The sequence below is a fragment of the Malania oleifera genome, chromosome 13, assembly GCF_029873635.1.
Source record: "Malania oleifera isolate guangnan ecotype guangnan chromosome 13, ASM2987363v1, whole genome shotgun sequence".
Taxonomy (NCBI): Eukaryota; Viridiplantae; Streptophyta; class Magnoliopsida; order Santalales; family Ximeniaceae; genus Malania; species Malania oleifera.
The window spans coordinates 73,526,975-73,547,951 of NC_080429.1; the positions used below are offsets into that span (position 1 = coordinate 73,526,975).

Genomic DNA, 20,977 nt, shown 5'->3' on the forward strand with positions numbered 1-20,977 from the left:
TATCCCCTTCTTATGTGAGCATCCTTTTGCCACCAATCGTGCCTTGAATTTTTCACCATCCTTTTTTATATTGCCTCCTCCTTCCTATAAACCCATTTTTAACCTATCGGTCTTTTTCCATCTGGAAGCTCCACCAACTCCCAAGTTTGATTTTTACGTAGTAACTCTATCTCCTCAATCATTGCTCCCATCCATCTATCTTTCTCCTGGCCGTGCATTGCCTCTTGAAATGTAATTGGATCATTGCAACTGATTAGAAAAGCATAAGACACTAACTCTTCAAACCCATACCTTCACGGAGGCCGAATAGTGCGTCTAGATCTTCTTAACGGAATATCGTCGACTAGCTGACTTTCCAAGCTAAAGCTCCCTGCAACCACGGGACCTTGATCATTTCCATTGCCCTGAGATTCCAACTCCACCTACACGAAATGTTCATCACTGCCCCAACTTTTTGGTTCATGTTTCTATTCATCACATTCTTGAGTACGCTTCACCATAGCCTTCTCATCAAAAACTACATCCCTATTGATCACCACCTTGTTTGCCCCTGGGTCCCATAGCTTGTACCCCTTTACACTTATTGGATACCCCAGAAAGATGCAATGACAAGATTTTGGGTCAAGCTTAGACCTCTCCTCACTAGACATGTGGACATAAGCTGGACACTTTCAATTTGGAATAGTCTACTGCATTTCCCGTCCATACCTCTTCTGCCACTTTACCCTCTAGTGAAGCTCTTAGTGATATATTTACCAGAAAACAAGTCATACTAACTACCTCAGTCCAAAATTTCTTCGGTAGCCTTGCACTCAATCTAAGACACCGAGCCCTATTAGCAAGAGTCAGATTCATCCGTTCCGCCACACCATTTTGTTGAGGTGTCCGACGAACTATAAAATGTCTCTTGATGCCCTAATCTGCACAAAACTCCATAAACTGAGAATCAGCATACTCGGTCGCATTATCCGACCTTAAACATTTGATTCTCCTCCCTGTCTAGTTCTCTACTTCAGCCTTCCAAATCTTAAACTTGACAAACGTACCTGATTTATGACGCATGAAGTAAACCCAGACCTTCCATGAGTAATCATCAATGAAACTCACATAATACACATGTCCATCCTTTTATGCAACTCTAACTAGGCCCCAAACATCTGAATGTTCACAGTCAAGAATACCCTTCATCTTGTGAATAGCCAGTCTAAACTTTCCCTTGTTTTGTTTTCCAAGAACACATATCCTATAAAATTCCGGCTGAAATGATTTCAAGCCCATTAAGAGTTTCTTCATGTCTTGTTCCCCCATATGCCCAAGGCACATATGCCACAAGAAGGTCTCATCTGATTCAGCATCCACAGCTGCAACTCCACCTACAACGGTAGTTCCCTGCAACGTGTATGTTGACCTTATTGGTCATATCCCGTTTTTATTATGATGAATACTCTGATATTTTATGGTTGATGAGTTTGTGTGCAGGACCTATCGGAAGTATCATATGGTGCACGCATATGGCACATGAAGTGAAGACCTGAAGACCCTAAAAATCATTTCTCATTTCATGTTGTATAGTCATTCAATCCTTTATTTGGTTCTGTAATAGTAACATAAGAAAATGGTCTGTAATAATTAATGTCTTACCTGCATGGTAGGATTGATAAGTTCAAGACCATAAATAGACCTTAAGGATCGGTCGACCAATGCCAGATTTTTGGGGATAATCCTCAGAAGACCTAGATTGACCTTAGGACTCCCTATAATTTATAAAAATATGACCTATAGTCTTAAACATTAATCATTATATGAGTAGGGTTAATATACATAGGGAATAGGACCGAAATGCATTAAAAATGCATGTTCGATCGACCGTACCTTCACAATGAAAATTTGTTGGTCGATCGAATCAGTCACCATGTCAACAGTTTGACCATTGCACGATCAACTGAACCCTGCCCAGTTCAAGTCACTTGATCGACCGAACTCTCTCCCGGTCAACAGTTTGACCATACGGTCAATCACACCTATTGCTTAAGCCAACCACTTAGTTCAAATCCACATGATCAACCAAACCGTGTGAAAATGAAAAATCGCCTTTGGGTACCCTAGTCTGGTCGATCGAACTTCCAGTTCAAATTTTACCCGGTTGACCGAACTTGGTCACTTGGTCAACCGAACCTCACCTCCGATCGACAGATGCTCTCGGGTTGGAAAATTATTTTTACCGCGATTAAATTTTTTTAAACAGAGTTAATTATACTAAAATGTTTTTAAACAATCTTAATAATACCTCCTGAATGGTTATATTTTTGGGGAACTCTATATATACCCCTTCAGTTGCAAAAATTAGCATGAGATTAGTAGTAATAATTAATAAATATCCTCTAATTTTCAAAAAGCCAAAATCTCATATTCAAGCCATATACTAGTCCTCTTACTCTTTCATATTGCAAATACTTTTTTGTAAGAGTATTCTTGTATTTTGTCTCATCAAGCTTAAACTCTCTCTTGCTTGTTCTGATTGAGATTTATTTTTCATAGAGAGTAAGCTTCTAGTTCTTTTAGGGGGCTTCGTAAATAAGCCTTCCGTAAAAAAACTTCTTAGAGCTTTTGAGTTTTACATTTTCATTACAATACCCAAGAGTTCATATTGTATTTTGATTGCTAAAATATTTTATACATCATTTTCAAAAATATCTCTTGTGCTTATCTTTGAGAAATTTATTTTGAGATATTTTATTGAGTGCTAAAAGATCTTTATTGCTATACCTTTTGATTGAGATTATCATTTTATTACAAAAATCAAATAAATATTTTACAAACCATTGTTTGAATATCTCTTGTGGTTTATATTGAGAAAAATTATTTGTTGAGATATTTGAAGCGTGCTTGTGATCTTTGTTTGTGCATTGTGATTGAAATCACTATTTGACACAAAGATCATATCATTTACACTCTCACGCACTGATTGTAATATTTGCATAAATATTTGAGAGTAGACACTTAGACTACACTGAGCATATCAAATCCTATCTTTTTGTAGTGTATTGATTATACTGTGCATATTGTAGTACATATTTGCTTGTAAAGAAGCGTATTTCCATGTACAAAAAATTTCACATCATTTGTTGTATTCTAGGTGTGGGCCTAAAGAGGGAGACTAGCTCTGTTGAATAGTCCCAGACTGACTTAAACCCGGTTAGGAAAGTTAGGTGCACCATCCTGGTAAGACGTCTTGGTTGAGATCAGCCCCTTGAATTGATCTGGTTGTAATTGGTGCCGCTCCACCCATTAAGTGAGCCATAGTGGAATCCTTGTGCTGGTGTAGCCAAGGCAGGGATATAGGCAATTTGGCCGAACCTCGATAACATATTACGTGTATTGTTTACTTTTCCGCACTTTTCTTTTACTACACGTGTATGTTTATTTGTTGATTACATAGATTGACCCTGGGTTGTGTAATACTACTATTAAACCGATTGACCTAGGTGATAATTTTTAAATTCCCAATTCACCCTCCTCTTGGGATTGCACCAAAGCTAACAATGTAGATATTTTCATCTAGCTTCTGCCCTTTCATTACAGTCAGATTACCTTTTTATACAGTCAAGATTCCACCTTTGCACTTGTAATTAAAGTCATTACAATCCAAAGTACCAAGAGATATTAAACTCTTTCTCCACTCAAGTATATGTCTTACATTACACAATGTTCTTGCAGCACCATCAAACGTCTTTATCTTTACATTTCCTATGCCAACGATCTTACAAGAAGCATCATTACCCATAAGAACTGATCCAGAATTCACTAACCTGTAAGTGTTGAACCACTCCATATTCGGATTCATGTAATAAGAGCATGCTGAGTCTAGATTATCCAACTCCGCTAAAACTAATAGAACATCACCATCCACTAAATCTTCTTCTTGAACAACATTCAAAGATTTTGAAACACCTTCATGTTTCTTAGAATTTCCCTTCTTCCAATACGAACACTACGGTTTCACATGCCCCTTTTTATCGCATTTATAAGATTGAATTTCCTTCTTCTTTTTGGATTGATTTTAGGATGATTTCTAACTAGAACCATTCTTAAACTTTCCTTTGCCTCGCTCATTACTACCCTTTACCACTAGTCATTCTCCTTTATCACATATCTTCAACCTTTGATGAAAATTTATAAGGCACTTGTTACCTCTTCTAGATCAAAAGTTTCTTTTCCCTACGTAAGAGTGGTCACAAGATTTTCATAGGTATGAGTTGAGGGCAAAGAATTTAACAACATTAAAGCCTTATCATCCTCATCAAACTTCACATCAACCCTCATCAAATCACTTATGATTTGGTTAAAAGCATTGATGTGTTGATACATACTTAATCCTTCAACCATCTTAAGCCAATATAAACGTTGCTTAAGAAAAATTTTGTTATTGAGGGATTTAGACATGTACCAACTTTCTAACTTTTTCCTGATCTTCCATCATTTGATAAAGAACTTCGTTGGCCAAACACAAGAGTATTGTAGACGTTGCTTTTGCTTTCAAATCTACCCATGTTGGCTCATCCATTCCTTATGGTTGAGTATCAAGCAAAGCCTTAGCCATTCCTTGTTGCACAAGAATGTCCTTCACTCTTCTCTGCCATAAACCAAAGTTTTCTATTCCATTGAATTTGACAACGTCAAATCTTGCAGAAGACGATCTCGATGCTGTAACAACAATCGCTCTGATACCAATTTTTTGGGATATGGATCGATTAATGAAGATGCACAGCAGAATAAACAACAGCAAGTAAATAACACACAACTAGAACAAGAACAACACAAAAAATTATGTGGTTTGGCAAAGCCTACATCCACGAAAGCAATGACACACAAATTTCACTATGGAAATCACAATGTACACAATACACTTCTTACAAATTATCACTCTCTCTTCAATATATGCACAGAATAACATATATAGAGGCTCCTTGGAGGTTTCCCTCAGTTTACCCAACCACCCAATGTTCAAAAATTCAAAATTCAAAAAAACTGCTCGCTGCCCAGGCGCCATTCGTCGATGAGTACAAGGCTTTGTCGACGATCAATAGAAGACAATTCGTCGACGAGAACATGCTTTCATCGACAAGTCCATATCTCTAAAATTTTATTACTTTCATTATTTTCTCATCGATGATTTCAGAACCTTCGTTGATATGTCCTTGCTGTCCTCTCGCCGATGAACACAAAGCATTCGTTGACAATCTTCTGTTATGATGCCCTTTCATGTTTTTCATTCTTCCTTATTTGCTTAAGAAATACAAAGTATAAGAGCCACAAACAATAGTACCATTGCTAGTATTTGTGTTAGTGCAACCACACGTCTGGTGCGGGGTGTGGTGAGACCATCGATTGGGCCCGAGAAGGGTTGTATTACCCCTTGGAGCCTGGATTTGGATTGGGTAGGCCAGTCATACTACAAACGTGTTTATTTGTTATCTAACCTGGTAGACCAACCATGGTTAAGCCCCACCTACGGGCCGCGCAACCTAGTTATATGGGGTGAATACATGACAATGTAGCATGAATATCCTCGGGATGGTTTCTCATTATAGACACGATAATTGCATTCCATGAGTTATAGACGCATTGTGCTATATGCTAGTGGATACTCATGGGCTAAAACATGAATATGAGAATTGAAATGAAATATGAATAGCCATGAGTTACAGACGTGTTGTGCTATATACTGGTGGATACTCATTGGCTAAAATATGCATATGAGAAATGAAATGATAAAATGAATAGCCATAAGCTATAGAAACATGGTGCTATATGCAGGTGGATGCTCATGAGCTAGAATATGATTATGAGAAATGAAAGCTTTTGAAAAGATGTTGATATACGATTATGAGAAATGAAAGCTTATGAAAACATGTTGACATATGAATATGAGAAATGATTTGAAAGCCTATGAAACTATGATATATTTATATATGATTATGAGTACATATCTATACATTTTTCCCAGTTGATATAATTATTTGTGATAAATATGATATGATATATTAAACTCATGTTGCCATATTCAGAGAGAGCTCTGAAGTAGAGGAGGTCTCGTTACCCTAGTTTTGGAGACTCCTGGTATTGTATTAAAGTCTAGATTTGGGAGAGAGTTGTTGATGTATTTTGATGATGTTAGTACTCCAGTATTGTGGTTGGGATTGTATATATGTTGTGTTTCCGCTACCTGGTATTATTATTGAGTTATGGATGGATCACCTGGTACCCCACTTCAGGTCGGGCCATATTGACATATGGTATCAGAGATGTTTGTGATATTCGATAGATGATTTATCATTGTTTATTATTTTTGCTAAAAAAAAATGGTAGGAAAAATCAAGTCGTTACACCATCAGTGACGGTACCCTTGACATAGTAGAGTATCATCTTCATTGCATTTAGATGGGACTGGTCAAGAGTCTCCATGTTTTTGCTGACAAGTCTAACTCCATAGAGTACGTTTGGGCTGGTGCACGTCAAATACCTTAAGCTTCCAACTAGACTTTTGAAATATGTAGGGTCAATATCTCCTTGCTCATTCCTTCTCAATTCCAATCTCGTTTCAACTGGAGTTGTTAGAGGGTTGCATTTGTTCATCTCAAAATTCTTTAGTATTTATTTTGCATAGTGGTTATGGGAGATGACGATTCCCTTTTCGCTTGCACGATTTCTACACCAAGGAAATGAGTCATCTGGCCAATATCCGTCATTTCAAATTCTTTGACCATGCTCCTCTTGAAAGCAACAAACATCTCTAGATTGTTGTCGGTGAAGATCATATCATCAACATATAGACAAGGAATCAGCATGCTTGCTTCCGTTAATCTCCAGATTCATATATAGTGCATGATTGTAGGGACATTTCTCAAATCCATTCTTCTGGAAATAGTTATCAATCCTTGTGAACCACGCACAAGATGTCTGCTTCAAGTCATATAATGTTTTCTTCAGCTTGTACACTCTATCTTCGTTGCCTTTCTTCACATATCCAAGTGGCTGATCAATATAGATTTTTTCTTCCAAAAAATTGTTCAGAAATGTTGATTTCACATCTAGCTAGTAAATCTTCTATCTATTTAGTGTTGATAGTGAAATTAGTAATCTGATAATCTCAAGCCTAGCAACTGAGGCATAGATTTATCCATAATCAATCCCTTCTTTCTACCTGTAGCCCTAGGCAACAAGTCTTGCTTTGTATCTTTGGACTTCCCTTTAAGCATTCTCTTTGGTCTTATAGAGCCATTTCACACCAATAGTTTTACGGCCCTTCGAGAGATTTTTTAGCTCTCAAGTCTTGTTCTTCTCGATGGATTGAATCACCTCGTCCATCGCTTTTCTCCTATTGTCTTCTTCGTTAGCCTCCTCAAAGTTAACTGGGTCGCTGGTCAATAATAGATAGTATAAAGTAACATACTCCTCTATAGGTTCTGTAATTTCATATAGATTAGTTAGGTTACTAGCTCCTCTAGGCCTCATATATGAGATTTCATGCTCAATTGGTGATGGAGCTCCATTTTTTGTGGTGAATCGTGTGGAGGAGTCTACAACTCAGGAACTTGTGACTCGATAGCCACTTCTCTTGTTTATGTGAGTTCTTTTCCTTCAAGCGTTAATTCTAAATCTTTAGAGGATTTAGCTTGGTCCAACTCCCAGGATTCATTTTCTTCAAAAATAACATCCCAACTATGAATAACTTTCTTGTTAATGAGATTGTAGAGTTGATATCCTATGGTGCTATCGTCGTATCCAACAAGGATACACTTCTCTCTTTTATCTTCCAACTTTGTCCTTCTTGCCTTTGGGATCTTGGCGTAGGCTATGAAGCCAAACATTCTAAGATGACTCACACTAGGCTTGTGAGTACTCTAGGCTTCATGTGGTGTCTTTGCACCAAGGCTCTTCGTAGAACACCGATTGAGCAGATAGACTGCACATGACACTGCTTCTACCAAAAAACTTTTGGGCACATTCTTATCCTTTAACATGCTCCTGGCTATGTTAAGGATTGGGCAGTTCTTCCTCTTAGTTACACCATTCAATTGGAGAGTGTATGATGGTGTGAACTATTTTTGAATCCCTTGTTGTCTAAGCAATTCCATAAAAGCTTCATCCTTGTACTCTCCTTCTTGGCCAGATCGGAGTGACTTGCTGCGATAGCCACTATGTTTCTCCACAAGAGTTTTGAACTCTTTGAACTTGTCAAACACCTATGACTTTCTTTTTAGGAAGTAGACCCAAGTCTTCTTATTGTAATTTTCAATGAAAGTAAGGAAGTATTGGTTATGTCCATTTGAAAACGACCTCAATAGACCACACACGTCTGTGTGTACTAGCTAAAGTAGCATAGTAGATCTTCAGTCGGCTTGCTTTCCAAAGTTCTTTCTATGTTGCTTGCTTAGAACACAACTTTTACATATCATATTTAGGTGGTGGATGTTGAGTAAGTCTTTCACTATCTTCTTGCTTTCTAACTTTTTCAAACTTTCAAAGTTCAGATGTCCGTACCTAAGATGCCATAGCCAGTCTTTGATGATATTGCTCAAACACCTTGGTGTATCATGTTGAATGACGAGCGAAAATATTCGATTCTTTACCATTTGTACTTGAGTAACAAGCTTACCTCGAGCGTTTGTTATCACTATCTGCTTATCTCTAAGGCTAATTCGGTAGCCTTTTTCTATAAGTTGTCCAAGACTCAATGTATTAGTCTTCATGGCTAACACATAGTACACATTGGAGATAAAAGCATGGTCTCCATCCTTCCTCTTGATTAGGAAATTTCCCCTTCCTCGAATTGAGACTTTAGAGAGATCATTAAATGATATTTCTTCCTGAATTATCTCATCAAGTTCATTAAATAGGTTCTTTCTACTAGTTATGTGATTGTTGGCTCTAGACTCAAGGTGCCAAACATTTTGATCCTAGTGGGTTGAATTGTGTGCCATCAACATCAATGATTCTCCTTCGGTTTTCTCATTTTCTGTAAAGTTAGCATTTTCATTTACTTTATGATTTTGGGGATTACCTCTGCACTCATTGCTGTAGTGTCCGTACTTGTCAGTGGTAGCATTGAACGTTTCTCTTGTTTACGTTTAGGAGGTTATTGTATCCCCCTTTTCTTCTTTGTCCTTTGCCTCGTGGGACGTATTTATGTTGATCGCGTCCTCCTCTAGTGGGGCCTCTTTCGCCTCCACTGCCTTCTTTGAATTCAAAATTTCTAAAATTTCTCCATAAGATCCTCGACCTCGTCCTTTTCCTCGCTGTGACGTCCACCCTTTGTCGTATCTATCTATAGTGAGGAACAACTTTATTTGGAGGGCTTGCTCCAATGCTTTATCATCATTCCTTTTGTTGACTTTCTGCTCATGGGCTTGGAGTGAGCCCACAAGTTCTTCTATGGACATGATTTCAAGATCTTTTGTTTCATCCATGGTCATTGCTATATAATCAAATTTTGGATCCAAAGATCGCAAATTTTTCTCACAAATTCTCTCGTCTTTGAGAGTCTCTCCATTTTCTTCTTTATTGATTCGATACTACCTTAACTCATGTATAGTAATCAGCAATAGATTCAGTATATTTCATTCTTAAAGATTCAAAATCACCTCACAATGTTTAAAGAAGAATCTTCTTCACTTTGTCTGCACCTTTGTGTGTTCGATGTAGAGAGTCCTAAACTTTTTTGGATGTCTTGGAGGAGGCGATGATTTTGAATGTGGCTTCTTCAAGACCTTGGTAGATTATGGACTTTTTCTTGCAATCCTTCTTTCAATCGGCTCGCAAGATCATTCTTTGAACATCAGACATAGATCAATACTTCAACTTCTTTGGATGGGGTTTCTCTATACCCATCTTCAACAATGTCCATAACATTCTGAGCACCTAGTAGGGCTTTTATTCGAATACACCAGTTGTTGTAGTTCTCCTTTGTCAACTTTGGAATAACCACTTGTGCAGTACCGTTAGCCATCAGCTTTAATATATCAGAAAACAAACTGATGGGGATAGATTTTGACAAATCTGATGCCGCCAATGTGTTTAGAAGGTTGAAACACTTTAGGAACAGATTTTGGGTTTCAAAGAACCAGTTTAAAAATCACCAAACCGGCTGAAATAATATTTTGGACGAGTTTGACTTAACAGAGATTAACAACTTTAGTGATTACCATTATGCCACGTGGCAGTTTCTGGGCATGCCTCTTGTTGGTAACTAGAGACGGATCAGTCAGCCAGGTCGGGTCGTCAGTTTGGGTTGTCGAAGTGGGTCGTGAATCGGGTTTCTAAGCTGGGTCGCGTCTGTCGGGCAAAGAAGACGCATATGAGCACGTATGGCGCGTGATGTCATTAGTCAATGCTCTTGCTTGTGCGTGCAATGCATGTCAAAGGCTCTATTTCAGCAAGTTGCGCATGTGAGTGCATGGGAGAGCCTTCAGACTTCGTTTGAAACACGACTTTCACCTTTGGACTCGTCTTGACGTGTTCTATGCGTTGGCATGAAAAATGGATTTAGAGCAACTTCAAATATGAGAAAAAAATCAATTTTTCTCTCTATTCACCTTTGTTTGGTGAATTATGGCAACCTTGCGCTATGATAGCACTGATGGGTGGAGGGGACTCACTCAATCACTGGTTGTGATTGAACTCAGTGACGAATTGCACAATTGCACACAGAAAACTCAATTGAATTGCAATAATAATCTAAAACAAAATATAGAGAACTCTAAAATAACAATTCTCTTTTCTAACCGATACTCTCCCTTTCTACACCATATATTACATTACACACACACACACACACACACACACACACACACACACACATATTTTTAGCAATTGCTAGAACAGTAGGTGGGAATTAACTTGAACGGAGGTGAGCCGGTAGGTGGAGTAGGTTGCTTGCAGCTTAATAATTTCAACATAAATGGCTGGGTTGGTGGAGCTTCTGTCGACCAAGTTTAATAAGTCAAGTTCAATTTTCAACAATATAATGCAACAAATTTTATTTTAAAAAATCTTAGTGGGTAAGTAGGCAGGTATCCAACTTGAAATGTATCTAACACAATTATTAATCAAGTTGAGTTTGTGTTGACTCATTTATAAATGAGTCACCTCCTCCTAAACCTAAACCCAGTTCAAACAATGAGTAATGAGTTAGTCATTGAGTTTTTGACTGATTTTGCAACACCTGAAGAGAGCGAGGAACAGAAGAAAACACTTTGCTAAAAAATTTAGGGTTAAAGGTGTCTACATAGCTAACTTTGTTTTCACAATAAGTTTGCAATTTCTAGTCAGATTAAGCTAAAATTTTAAAGACTTGTTCTTACATCACCTTTCTTTATTTTGCAGAGTTTGATTGTCAATTAAAAATTTGTAGACCTAGTTCATGGTTAGGAGAGAATCCTCTATTTTTGGGGTGAGATTTCTTCATTTCTAACTTTAGTTTGATTCCACCTTATTTTTGATAACTCATATTACTTCATATGCTGATTATTGTAGTCGATATATGTCTCTAGTTTCAACCGAGAAGATTTATTTTGACCTGCTATTTTGATATAGTGAAATATTAATAAGACGTTTCGGTTCTATGGTTCTTTCCTTCACATCAAAGAATTTTTCATGTAATCTTGGTGCTTTCTCTGTGATTTTACGATTGATTTGTGTTGTTGATTGCTGATTAGTTCTGATTGTTGATTTTTAATAATTGATTATACTTCTATTGTTGATTTTAATGAAGGGAATGATTATCTTGGACTTTTTTGTGCTTTTCTATCACCTCCATATCCCCTATCCCAACAAATTTGAGGATGTAGTGTATTATATTCCTAAAGCATCGAATGGGGTACAATTTGAAAGATTTGCATAGGAAGTCTTATTGTCTCAAGAACAGCTTATTTACAACTTTTTGCATGAATGCCACATTTTAATTATATGCTGAACACATTCTTTGAAAGTGTAGCACTTTATTTTTTAATGGATGAAATTTTCTTGTTTTACATGAATTAATTTTACTGTGCTTGTGGAGCTGTTTCAAGCCTAAGTTATGTATAACATTTGAAATTAAGAGAATCATAATTATATTTTGAATGAAATTATAGATAGCCTTAATTTCAGCATTAAAAATATATATATATATATATATATATATATATATATATATATATATATACGCACACACATATATGTATGTGTATCACAAAAGTGGTGATAAGCTCTTTCTACCCTTATGTTATATTTGAGAGTATGGATTTCGGACCTCCAATTTAGATTTGGTGGATTTGGATAAATTTCAACACAATTTTGTATTACATTTTATCGAAATCCAATTTAAATTCAAATTCAAGATCTCTCCATAAATATGAACTTTTCCCTTTCCTTTTCATTCACTTCTATTTTATTTTGATTCACAAGGTACTAATATGTTACCATCTTGGGCATTCATGAATTAATCAAGTAGACAAGAATTTAAATGCATAGTCTTCTTAAATTCATTGTTAATAATCCACAGGGATACTAGTTTCTTAGCTTGTCGGCCACATTTCCATGTACTCAAATACCACCAACTTCATATCTAAATACAAATGCTATACACCCAAGTCCATAGCCCTTTCATTTTTTTCACCACAAAGTAATCGATTTTTAGTTTATAATATTTCGATACTATAAATCCAACATTATATGAGTCCCCCCCACCCACTGAGTGTACCATGTGCCCCCCTTTTTATTCCGCTCCATGTGTCGCAGCTTTGCCCTTAGCCTCTCTCTTCTTTTAATTCGACTCAAACTAATCCCTTGCAGATAAAGTACTCAAGCTAATCAATAAACCAAAAAGATAAAGTCTACTTAAAAAAAAAAGAAAGAGAAAGAAAGTTAAAGCCATCTATATATATATAGTCATGATCATGTCTCTATCCCTATGTTCCTTGCTTTGTCTTCTGGCTCCTTCCCGTTCAATGTTCTTGAGATCCATGACTCTTCCACATCGAAAACCTTCTTTACCTTTCTTTCATGGATTCCGAGTCCTCAAAATCCACCTCACCCACATGCACTTTCTCTGATTTGTGGGTCATCTTTGAACCTCACCTCCTTTTCTTTACACGTAGCATTTACAAAAGGGTTGCCCGAAGAATATTCACCAATTTATTAATTCCATGCATGGCTGCATGCATGCGCATTCATCATCTAGTCATCCACCACGATCCATCATAACGATCTCTGGTGGGTCTCAATGTGGAGGGAAGAAAAGTGGAGAGGAATCTCTTTGCAGTTTTCCTTCCCAAACTCTCACTTTGTTCATCTTTTGTTCGCACCACTGTAACTGTTCTTCACTTAAGTCCGCCATTCTCAAAACCCTAGAAACCACTTTTAGGTCTATCAGCCCCATCAAAATCTCCATCTCTTCTTCCTCATTCAACCTTCTTTTCCGTATGCATTTCCGGGCCCGCCGAAGATCTTTGAGCTTCAGTTTCTTCTGCATGTGCTTGTTGTATCAGAACTCATACAAAAACGTCCTATATTATAAGCAAAAATGGGGTTATATACATGACCATAAACACGTACATATTGATTACCTTTTTATTGGCTTTCTTCATGAGGAGGAGAAGAGTGGGATCAACAGAAACTGTTATATTTCTCTTGTTGAAGAATACTTTTAGGAGTTGGTGGTGAGTATCCCTTTCTGCCTTGAGGAAATTCATGAATGTTCGGATTCCATCTTCCAATATCACTAGAAATGAAGCTGAAGAAATTCTTGAGCGACAACCATCCTCTTTTTGTTCATCCTCAACCGAATCTTAATTTGGAAGGCGTTCAAGAAAGGAAGAAAAACCAAACGACTTTAACATATATATTTACAGTAATGCAAATAATCGGAAAAAAGAACATTAATATTTACAAATACTGTTTAATTTGATGATCGTTGGAGTGTCATATATGCAGCAAACCAAATAAAAGAGAGCTTGGTTTTGAACAAACAACAAATATATGGAGCAGTTATAAAAATAATTTGAGAAGATTAGCAACATTTCAGTGTTTTTGCTGTACTGTGCACTTAATATTTGTGAAATTTTTTATGCACATGCATTATACACACCTTATTATAAAAGCCATAGAATTTTAAAATAACGAAGGATATATATATATATATATCATTAATATTTATTAATTAGGAATTCTTCTGCTATTCATTAATTGCAATAAATTTTCACAACTGATGTGCAATTCTATGATTTGTTAAAATTAACTGATTTTATAGTACTCAATAAATTCCAATAATAAAATCTCAAGAGGATGAATCTCATTAATCATGAAAATTTCATTAATATTCTTATGATGAATAGAGCTTTTCATTAATTAAACAGACACACTTCAGTTGTTTGATGGGTACCTCGATATTCTGGCACAAGAAGCAGCTTCGGTGCCACTTTCCTCATCCTAGCATAAATCAAAGGTCTCCGACCATGCTCGTAAGGCTCGTTCTCGATATATCGCTGCAGAAGAACTTGAAACTGTTGAAATTGCTGGGCAACATGGGCAGGGCAACCAGGGTCAAATTCACAGCGCGAAGCTCTCTTGCTTTGAAAGTTCTTGTAGTTCCAATTAAGAGCTTCCCATGTTAAACAAATTTGAGCGACGTAAGCAGCCTCCAGTTCATTATATGGGTTATGACTGCTATTGGAGGAGCTCTTATTTCTTGTTGCCAACTTATGAACAATTCTCTCTGAAATCGATCTTGGGCAAACTTGGATAGACCTAAGTAACTCTGGAAATTGGAAGTTAATATAATTTGGGATGAATTCTTTAGAGAATCATTTTTTATCAAATGTTTAAAGATCTTCAAATAAAACCGAACAGCGAAGAAGGATGAAAACAAATCTAAACGAAAAAATTGGAAAAACCTGTTTCATGGAGCTTTTGTGCACTAATTCTATCCAAGAACGCCATTTCGTCATCATACTTTTGAAAAACTGTGTAAGACTCCCACTTGGGGCAACTCCTCCGAGATGAAGACGAGAATGGGTCATCCGTCCCAGAATCCCGATTAATAGTTGAGCTCCTCCATTCGGATGAGCTCTTCGAAGTTGATCCAATCGTATACGAGTCCCCGAAAATATCTTCATTCCTACCATTTTCTTCAACTTGAATGCTCTTAGTTTCCAATTGGGATGGTGCGAAGACTAAAAATTTTTCATCTCCTTTGAAATTCTTCTCTACCAGGATCCCTTTTTCACCCATCTCATTCCTCTCTTCTGCAACAACATAAGCAGTATCAGATCAAATAATTGAAGTAACAATTTTTATTATTGATTCCAAAAACAAAAAATAAAAATAAAAAGTTCCAATATATATGAGTATCTTTATATAAATAATTATTGTACCATCATGAGATTCCTCAGCAGACACCCCCAAGTCATTTTTGTTCATGTGTATGACTGTAGACAAAGTGGGACTATCTTCACTTAAGGCATCAAAGTAAACCGAATCAGAATTTCTTTCTGGAATCTCTTCGTCATGAAGTACTTCATCTTCCATATTTATGGAATCGGACGCTGGTGAGCCGTGAACCGGGGAATAGTTTTCTGCGGGAAAGATTTCAGCCAGATCTTCATAATCGGGTTCACATAGAGTTGTGATTTCTTCCGAAAAAGTATGGTTGTGGTCATCCTTGTCCACGCTGTCAGCATGAAAATCTTCATAAACTTCTTCATCCTCGGAAGACCAGCCAGCTTCAAATCCGTTTTGGGTTCTGTGAAATGGGGAAACAAACAAAAAGGAAAAAGGAAAAACTTAAACATTAAGAGAGAGAGAGACAGAGAGAGAGAGAGGTCGGTTGCTTCAATTCTGACCTTTCGGTAAAGATTGGATTGGTGCAGAGGAAGTTGAAGAGCTTGGGAAGTAAAATGGAGGAAGCATAGAAGATGAGGAAGAGAAGCTGGAAGGAGCTGGAGCAATTGTAGAACAGCTTAGTGAGTGCTTCTTTTGAACATGGCATCATTTCTGATTGCTCGGATATGAGTTCCTTAAGGACCCTCTTACATAAAGCAAAGGAACTCCAAGAAAAAAAGCAGACACATACAATGTGCTTTCATTTTTATTTTTATTTTTTTGAAAGGAGAGGGACTTGAACACTGCATCCGCCCGTGAGTAATGAGGTGATGAATCAACGGGCTAATTAATTGAAGCCCAAGTTTGAGTAAAATGTGCTTTTAACAAATTAGTTACTACGAAAATAATATTTTAATTTTGTTGTCATATATTCTTGCCTTGCTATAGAGCCAACTTTTATTTGAGAAGTACATTACATGGATTATTTGTCAAGCTCATAAATAGCACTCCATCTGACAGCGAACTGCTCCTGTAATAGTATGTTTTTGTTGGTGCTTTAATTTGCCTTAATTGAATCTTTTCCATATAAGCTAAATTGTTCCATTTCATTTTATTTTATTCTTTCAATGTGGCCAAGGAATCAATATTTGCTAGTTGCACCATATGCAATATACTAGTTCTAACAAGCAAACCAAAGTTTGGACCTAGCATGGTAAGTGATATTCAAATAGTTTGGGTAGAATGACTACTACCCACACTATTTCAATGCCTTTTAAAAAATATATATATATATATATATATATTCAAATAGTCGGAGTAGGATGACTACTAACAAGTATGGTTAGTAAGATCTTTAACTTTGCAAATCTATGAAATAATAATAAAATTCTAGTCTGGAGATGCTATAAGAACAACTCTTTGAATCTCTTTTCGGTATCAAGTAATAAAAGAAGAAAGCAAGAGTTGTGGAGAGTCCCAATGTCTACCTAGTTATCCTATAGTTCTTTAGTATTTTTACTCTAGTTATTATCAAAATGGAAAAGGGACAACAAATTGAAGTATGATAGGTTTGTAGCCTTAATTGTCATGTTTAAAAGTAAATTGTGTATCAAAGACAACTTGTGGTCGCTAAACTCATCAATTTAAGTTCAATTAGGTCATCATGCTTTAATTCCTATAACTTTAGTCATTGAAGTTCTGGAATTGATTTCATGTCATCTAAAGTCCAACGTTCACTAAGATGATTGGAAGGAATGTTGCACTAGAATTATAATTAGCAATCCATACCCTCTCTAATTAAAGAAATAGTAGTTGATAAAAATAATATATATATATATATATATATATATATATATATATATATATATATGATGTAGTTAAAACAATAACAACCAATCTGCCCTCCCCTCTCGTCTAATGATCTCTACTCTCCTCTAGCAATGGATGATGACCACGACGCCAATGGCTACAGTTAAAACAATTTTGTTGCACCACCAAGTCTAGTGTCTCAGCTCTTACCCCATTGTCTCACCCTCCACATTGTACCAGATTCAATTAGGAGATGATTGTGTTGGCCTAACAAGGGTTAAAATCTTGTTTTGATGATAACAAACATGAGGAACTTAACATATTTTGTTAAGTAGTGATATTTCAAGATTCAAGTATGTAAACACGAGGTCAAATACTCACAATGATCATTCAAAGCTTATGTTCCCAAGAAAGATAACCAAATGAAGCTTAAAGAGAGTCAAAGCATGAATTCCAAGATGATATTTTAAAACTTGAAGAATATAAGAACATGGATGACTTTCTAAAAGCTTAAAGTATGTTGAAGCTTGAAGACAAGATGGAACCAAAGCAAGACAAAGCAATAGATTCAAAGAAAGAAAAACATGATGACTTAAGTGCTTAGAGTGTCAAAAGTTGTAAGAAGTCTTTATGTAAGTGCTTCATATTTACATATCTTTTGAAATATTTTTTAAGCTCTTCTAGGGTTAATTATGGACTTAGAGACCTTATTTCAAAACCTCAGAAAAAGTTTTATAAATACTCAAAGTAAGAGAGCAAAGAAACTTTTAAAAATTAAAGTGGAAAACTGGATTTTAGTCTGCCCAGTCGTCTAAGGTGTACCCTTAGAAGACTGAAGGTGTACTTCTGAAGCCTAAAGTTTTACTTCATACGCCTAAAGAAATTCCACAGAAAACTGAAGATTTAGTTCAGTCGTCTGAAGATTTATTTATTGAAAGACACAATAGGCAGAACACCCTCAGAAGACTGAACCTTAAGGCTAGTTGTTTGAGCTGGGACTTCAGAAGTCTATACCTCAGTTTAGTCGTCTGACCCTATGACCAGTTCAAATTTTTCAACACATTAAGGAACATCAGAATACTAAACCCAAAAGTTCAGTCATCTGAACACTGTTAACGGTCAGAAATTTTAAATGTTTTAAATTTCAAATAAAGGTCACCAAGAACAAAAGAATTAAAAAATCTATTTCTGTTGAAAGCTATCTTGTCGCTCTCTCTTGCTTACTCATTGCAAAATTTGAATTGCTGAATTTCTGAGTTGCTGATCCCTCCTACTCTCAGTTCCTACTGCTGATATTCATCTAGAGAAGGAATTGGTGAATTCTAACTTGAGCTTCAATTGTATTTCATATTGATATTTGAATATTGAAGTGCATAGTGTTTGAATTTGTACTAATCTGCTTGATGTTGTTATCATCCCTTTTAGAAGAAGATCCTTGGTTTGTTGTAGTCTTGGTGCGAGGCATCTTTGATTTGTGAAGGATGGAAGAAATCAACTAAGAGAAACCCTAGAATCTATGGGAAAAGATGTAGGAGAAGTATTTTGGGGCAGTGATTTGAGGGATTTTGAGTGAGGAATCAAGGGAGACCAATGGTTGGAGCTTCGGGTGAGTGATGGAGCAGGGTTCAGTAGCCTAAAGTTAGGGTTTTCATGCTTAAAATATATAGATCTAGCGAGTTCAGGTGCTTGAAGATTAAGTTCAGTCACCTGAAGATTTACTGAAACTTAATTTTAGCAGGCAGTAGCACCTCAATCGCTTGAGGTCTGATGGCTCAGTCGCCTGAGCCTTAAAAATACCCTGTGTAGGTGCCTGAACTTCCAAGCTCAGTTGCCTGACGTCCTCAATTTTTTAAATTTCTCTTTATACTTAATATGAAACTTTCCTAAATCACTTCCCTACTATGTAACAACCCAAGTTCTCTTCTAATTGAAACAAACCTTTCTTCGGGAAGAGGTTTTGTGAAGATATCCACCCATTGGTCATTTGCATTTATAATTTCAAGTCGGATATCTTCTTTTTGAACATGATCTCTTAGAAAGTGATGTCTTATGCCAATGTGTTTTGTTCTTGAGTGTGATATTGGATTTTTAGAGATGTTTATTACACTTGTGTTATCACACTTAATTGGTATGGTGGAATATTCTATATTATAATCCTTTAATTGTTGTTTTATGTACAAAGGTTGTGCATAACAACTCCCAGCTGCTACATACTCAGCTTTAGCTGTGGATAAAGTTACAGAGTTTTGTTTCTTAGAAAACCAAGATACTAGGGATCGTCCTAGAAATGAACAAGTCCCACTTGTACTTTTTCTATCAATCTTACACCCTGCATAATCGGCATTCGAATAACTAATCATTTTGAATCCGGTGTCCTTAGGATACTGAGGTCCTAATTCAGTTGTACCTATTAAATACCTTAGGATTCTTTTTACAGCTATTTGATGTGATTCTTTAGCTGCTGATTGAAATCATGCACACATGCATACACTAAACATTATATCCGACCTACTAGCTGTTAGGTATAGCAAACTTCCTATCATACCTCTATAATATTTCATATCTATCGGTTTCCCTTTTTCATCTTTATCGAGGCTTATGGAAGTACTCATAGGAGTACCTATGGGCTTACTACTTTCCTTATCAAATTTCTTAAGCATATCTTTTATATATTTGAATTGACTTATAAAAGTTCTATTCTTTGCTTGTTTGATTTGTAATCCTAGGAAGTAGTTCAATTCGCCCATCATGCTCATTTCAAATCGCTCTTGCATACATTTGGCGAATTCCTTACATAGATTATCATTAGTTGCACCAAATATGATATCATCTGCATAAATTTAGATTATGAGCATGTCATCCTTCTTAGTTTTGATAAACAAGGTACTATCAATCTTTCCTCTAAAAAATCCCTTTTCTACTAAGAATCCACTAAGTCTTTCATACCAAGCCCTAGGGGCTTGTTTCAAACCATATAAAGCCTTAGTTAACTTGTACACACATTCAGGTTTTTGTATGTCCTCAAAACCCGGTGGTTGTGCTACATATACCTCTTCATTTATAAAACCATTTAAAAATGCACTTTTTACATTCATTTGATATAATTTAAATTCCTTATAAGATGCATAATCTAAAAGCATTCTAATTGTTTCCATTCTAGCTATAGGAGCAAATGTTTCATCATAATCTATTTCTTCTTCTTGGTTGTACCCTTGAGCTACAAGTCTAGCTTTATTTCTAACTACAATTCCATTTTCATCTTTTTTATTTCTAAATACCCACTTAGTTCCTATGATTGAATGGTTATCCGGTTTGGGAATTAATTTCCATACTTTACTTCTTTCAAATTGATTTAATTCTTCTTGCATAGCAATTATCCATGAGTCATCACTTAGAGCTTCTTCTACATTCTTTGGTTCCTCTTGAGATAAGAAAGCATAGTGATTGCATAGATTTTTCAAAGAGGATCTTGTAGTTATAGCTCGTGATGGTTCTCCTATTATTTGATCTTTCAAATGATTTCTTACATATTTCAATTCTTTTGATAATTCAGTATTTTCAACAGCATCATTATTTGATTTTACTTCATTCTCTTCTTCTTTTGCTTCTATTATGTCTAAGTCTTCTGGTTTTTGAGTAGTTTGAACTTCTTCAACTTTTATGGGTTTATTGAATGGACTTTCTTCATCGAATGTCACATGAATTGATTCCAAGATTGTAAGAGTTCTTTTATTTTATATTCTAAAGGCTTTGCTTTTTAATGAATACCTTAAGAATATACCTTCATCAGCCTTTGCATCAAATTTAC

General features: G+C 36.1%; 1 protein-coding gene across 1 annotated transcript; it reads right to left on the reverse strand.

Annotated features, from left to right (window-relative positions):
* Positions 1-12,584: 12,584 nt before the first annotated feature.
* Positions 12,585-16,093, reverse strand: LOC131146395 (uncharacterized). Its single transcript, XM_058095981.1, has 6 exons — positions 15,882-16,093; positions 15,414-15,781; positions 14,934-15,284; positions 14,423-14,797; positions 13,608-13,828; positions 12,585-13,507 (listed from the first exon to the last, which is right to left on the reverse strand). Exons 1-6 carry the CDS (start codon positions 16,028-16,030, stop codon positions 13,262-13,264), a joined length of 1,710 nt encoding a protein of 569 aa, XP_057951964.1. The 5' UTR covers positions 16,031-16,093; the 3' UTR covers positions 12,585-13,261.
* Positions 16,094-20,977: the final 4,884 nt, after the last annotated feature.

Coding starts and splice junctions, on each gene's coding strand:
- LOC131146395 (XM_058095981.1), bottom strand. CDS start 16,030: ATGATGCCATGTTCAAAAGAAGCACTCACTAAGCTGTTCTACAATTGC. Junction 15,285..15,413: donor TGCTGAGGAATCTCATGATG/GTACAATAATTA, acceptor ATGTTGTTGCAG/AAGAGAGGAATGAGATGGGT. Junction 14,798..14,933: donor ACAAAAGCTCCATGAAACAG/GTTTTTCCAATT, acceptor TCCAATTTCCAG/AGTTACTTAGGTCTATCCAA.